Source organism: Centruroides sculpturatus, unplaced genomic scaffold (genome assembly GCF_000671375.1).
Source record: "Centruroides sculpturatus isolate CEXI.00-Female unplaced genomic scaffold, Cexi_2.0 scaffold473, whole genome shotgun sequence".
NCBI lineage: Eukaryota > Metazoa > Arthropoda > Arachnida > Scorpiones > Buthidae > Centruroides > Centruroides sculpturatus.
In genome coordinates, this window is record NW_019384687.1 from 9,212 (window position 1) to 12,797 (window position 3,586).

Below are 3,586 nucleotides of genomic sequence, written 5' to 3' on the forward strand. Positions count from 1 at the left end.
AGTGAATAATGAATAAAAGATTCCACAAAAGTAAAAGTAAAATATAAAAAATGCTTTACTGGAAAATAAAATAATTCAAATTTGAGGAATTTTGGACTTTTGTTTCATCTTTTACTTCTTTAACATTGCAAGTGTTGGACTGCAATTTGAAAAATTTTTAGACCTATAAATTCCCACTGTCATCCATCTGTCTCAAGAACAGTGTTAGATAAAAGATGGTAACTATAGAGCCATGGTTCCCAATTAGTGTACGCATACCCCTGGGGGTACATGAAATTGCATAAAGGGGTATGCGTGGCAATCTAAAATCGGTCGATTTAAAATTTAAATGCATGAGATGAAGCAATGAAAAGAATAATGGGTGGATCATCAAAAATTCGGCAATTTACAACATAAAGTCGAATGCAGAAATTTGTTTATTTATAACTAAAAATATTCTCGAAATTTCATCAAAAAAATGCATTTGTGACAATACCTAAATGAAATTCTTATGCAATAAACAAAAATTATACAATTATCATTATTATCATGTCAGCGAAGTGGCAATAAAATATTTACTACCATTTTGCACAACGTACCTCTGCGAGAGCGGATTTTCGGCCACGACAAACATGAAAACTAAACATCGTCACCGACTTCAACTTGAAGATGACTTGAGAGAGACTGAAGCTGACCAAAAAGCAACCAGATTTTACAAAGTTGTGCAAAGAAAATTGTGCACATTTTTCACATTAAAATTAAATAACCTTATGTTATTTTCATTACTATTAGAATTGTATTTTAAAGGTAATAAATGTAAAAAAAAAAACTTATTCTATTTATCACTAGCTGTCTACCCACAGCTTTGTCCGCATTATATCAAATTTACTCGTGGGAGTAAGATATTTTCTTGCAGTAAAATGTAGCCTATGTCCATCTCCAACATGTAAGCTATCTCTGTGCCAAATTTTATTAAAACCTGTTCAGCGATTTAGATGTGAAAAGGTGACAGAGAATTACCTTCGAATTTATAATATTAGTATGGATTAATATGAATTTCTGCTATAAGAGGTACATGAGTTTAAGCTCTTTCTTGAAGTGGTACGCAGGAAAAACTAATTGGGAACCACTGCTATAGAGAGATCTAATTGTTTGGTTTTGAGCAATTTCTATCCTGTGGGCACTAAGAGGAACTTTTTTTCCAAGTTTATAATAAGTTCAGCTATACAATAAAGAACAGAGATCAACTTATCCAAAACAGACAGACAATGAAAAATTCTTGAAGTTCCTAGTTGTAACTCAACCCAGATCTCTAGAGCAAATACTGACATCTTGTATTCTAATACAGTAGAGCGTCATTTATCTGAAAGCCGGTTAACCAAAATGTCAGTTAACTGAAAGCATTCCAGTTGGCAAATTTAAATTTCTGCTAGTGCTATGGCACTGCAACCTTTGGTTATGTCTTGGGCTACTCCAATATTTTTTTTGTTGGTATGTGTATTTTAGCTGGTAGCACTGGCACTTTTGTGCAGTGTTTTTCTGAATACTGTGTGTCGTGCTGAAATGAATGTTTTTTGATACTAAATTAACTTCTAAAGTATAATTTTTTATTTTTATTTTTTAATATATTTATTTTGTTTGTACAAAATAAAAAAATAATTTTTAACGATACAATAGCCACGATTATTATTATAAAAATTTTTGTTAGGCTTAACATCGACAAAAATTCAACGCGAAGCGACACACAATGGAGAAAAATTTCAACATGGGATAGGTTAATAATTTTTTCATACGTAATCGGTTATCCGAAAAATCCCAGTCCCCAATTGATTCGGATAAACGACATTCTACTGTATTAATCCAGCAATGCTTTATCAAATAGAAAATGAAATGGTCCAAAAATGCCAAATAGAAACAGTTGTGATGCCATGACATCATTCTCATTTTCTATTTAGCTATTGACTTGATTTCTGCATTCAACATCATACATAAAAACTAGACTTTTTCTTTGAAAATTGAATTCATTTTAAGAGAAAATAAGTTTTTAAGAAATCAAACAACAGAAATTAAACACTTATAGCAGGGGTCCCCAACCTTTTTGTACCTAAGAGCACATTCTAGAATACTGATCAGAAGGCGGGCACCATTTATTTTTTTCAAGGTAAATTTATAGTTGGGCATAGTTAATAATACATATACATAATGTACAAGAAAAAAAGAAAAACATTTAATTCAAAAAATGTAATTTAACATATAAAAATTATTAATATTCTTGTGTAAAATATGTAATTATTAAACAATGCATACAAAATCTACAAAGTATAAAAATTCTTTATAAAAAATATAAATCTCAAAGTCAATGTGATTTTTGGCATTGCATTTCATTGGCCATTGCTTCGTAATTAGGAGAATATGATGATATTCCTGCTCGTAAGCAATCGTCAAGGTGTTCATCTGTAAGTCGTGATCTGTACTTTGATTTTATGATATTCATTGTCGAAAACAATGATTCACACAAGTATGTGGAACCGAAAAATGACTTTATTTTATATGCTGCTCTTTTCAAGGATGGAAATTTGTTTCTTTCAACTATATTCCAGAAATTCTCATCTGATATAAAGGATTTTAGGACAATGTCGTTCTGAAGATCCAAAATTTCTATCTCCAGTTCTTCTGTCCTTACTTGAACAAGCTCTGAAATATATGTAGCTAGTTCAGTTACATTTACTTGGTAAGTAAAAGGATTGACAAAAAAGGTGACAATTGGCTCAATGATATTAAATTGTTGAAAGCGCTTTTCAAACTGGTCTTGAAGTAACTGAAGGTTGATAACAAATGTTGATAAGTCAATTTCACCATCGCCTATTATTTTTTTCATATTTGGGAAATGCACAAGGGACTTCATCTTCAGATGTGATATCCACAAAACCAGTTTAGCTTTAAATGAGTTTATAGACCCTATCATTGTAGCTATATGTTTGTCCTTTCCTTGCAGCTCTAAGTTTAAATAATTCAGTTTTTCCATTATGTCTGTGAAAAAAGCCAAATCCGCTAGCCAACGAGGGTCTGTTAGTTCAAAAAAATTTTGGTGTTTGGCATTGAGATAATTTTTTATTTCTTCAATTAAATTTACAAATCTAGCAAGAACTTTGCCTTTACTGAGCCAACGTACTTCAGTATGCAGAATGAGATCAGGATCTTCAGGATTTTCTAATAGGGCCTTGAAAAGGCGGTGTTGCAAAGGAGCTGCGCGAATTAAGTTGACTATTTTTGTAATTATTTTCATGACGTGTCCGAAGGGTAGTATTTTACCACACAAAACTTCCTGGTGGATAATACAGTGATACGACATAAAATTTGGAAATGATTTATCTTTTATGCAGAGGGCAATAAATCCATTGACATTACCAACCATTGCTGGTGCTCCGTCAGTGGTTATCGCAGACAACTTCTGGAGAGGCATATCTATCGACTTTGCATATGTTATAAATATTTTATAGATATCCTCACCTGTTGTTCGTCCTTTCATGGGTAATATTTTTAGTAGATCTTCTTTTACAGTAAAGTCACTAAATACCATTCTCACCATAACTGCTAACTGTGCTGT

General features: G+C 31.8%; 1 protein-coding gene across 1 annotated transcript; it reads right to left on the reverse strand.

Moving 5' to 3' along the window:
* Positions 1 to 2,335: 2,335 nt before the first annotated feature.
* LOC111627070 (general transcription factor II-I repeat domain-containing protein 2A-like) lies at positions 2,336 to 3,569 on the reverse strand. The gene has a single exon (XM_023370625.1). It carries the CDS (start codon positions 3,566 to 3,568, stop codon positions 2,336 to 2,338), a length of 1,233 nt encoding a protein of 410 aa, XP_023226393.1. The 5' UTR covers position 3,569.
* Between the last annotated feature and the right edge of the window lie 17 nt (positions 3,570 to 3,586).

Excerpts from the sequence above, each read along its gene's own strand:
- LOC111627070 (XM_023370625.1), bottom strand. The coding sequence starts at position 3,568 with ATGGTGAGAATGGTATTTAGTGACTTTACTGTAAAAGAAGATCTACTA.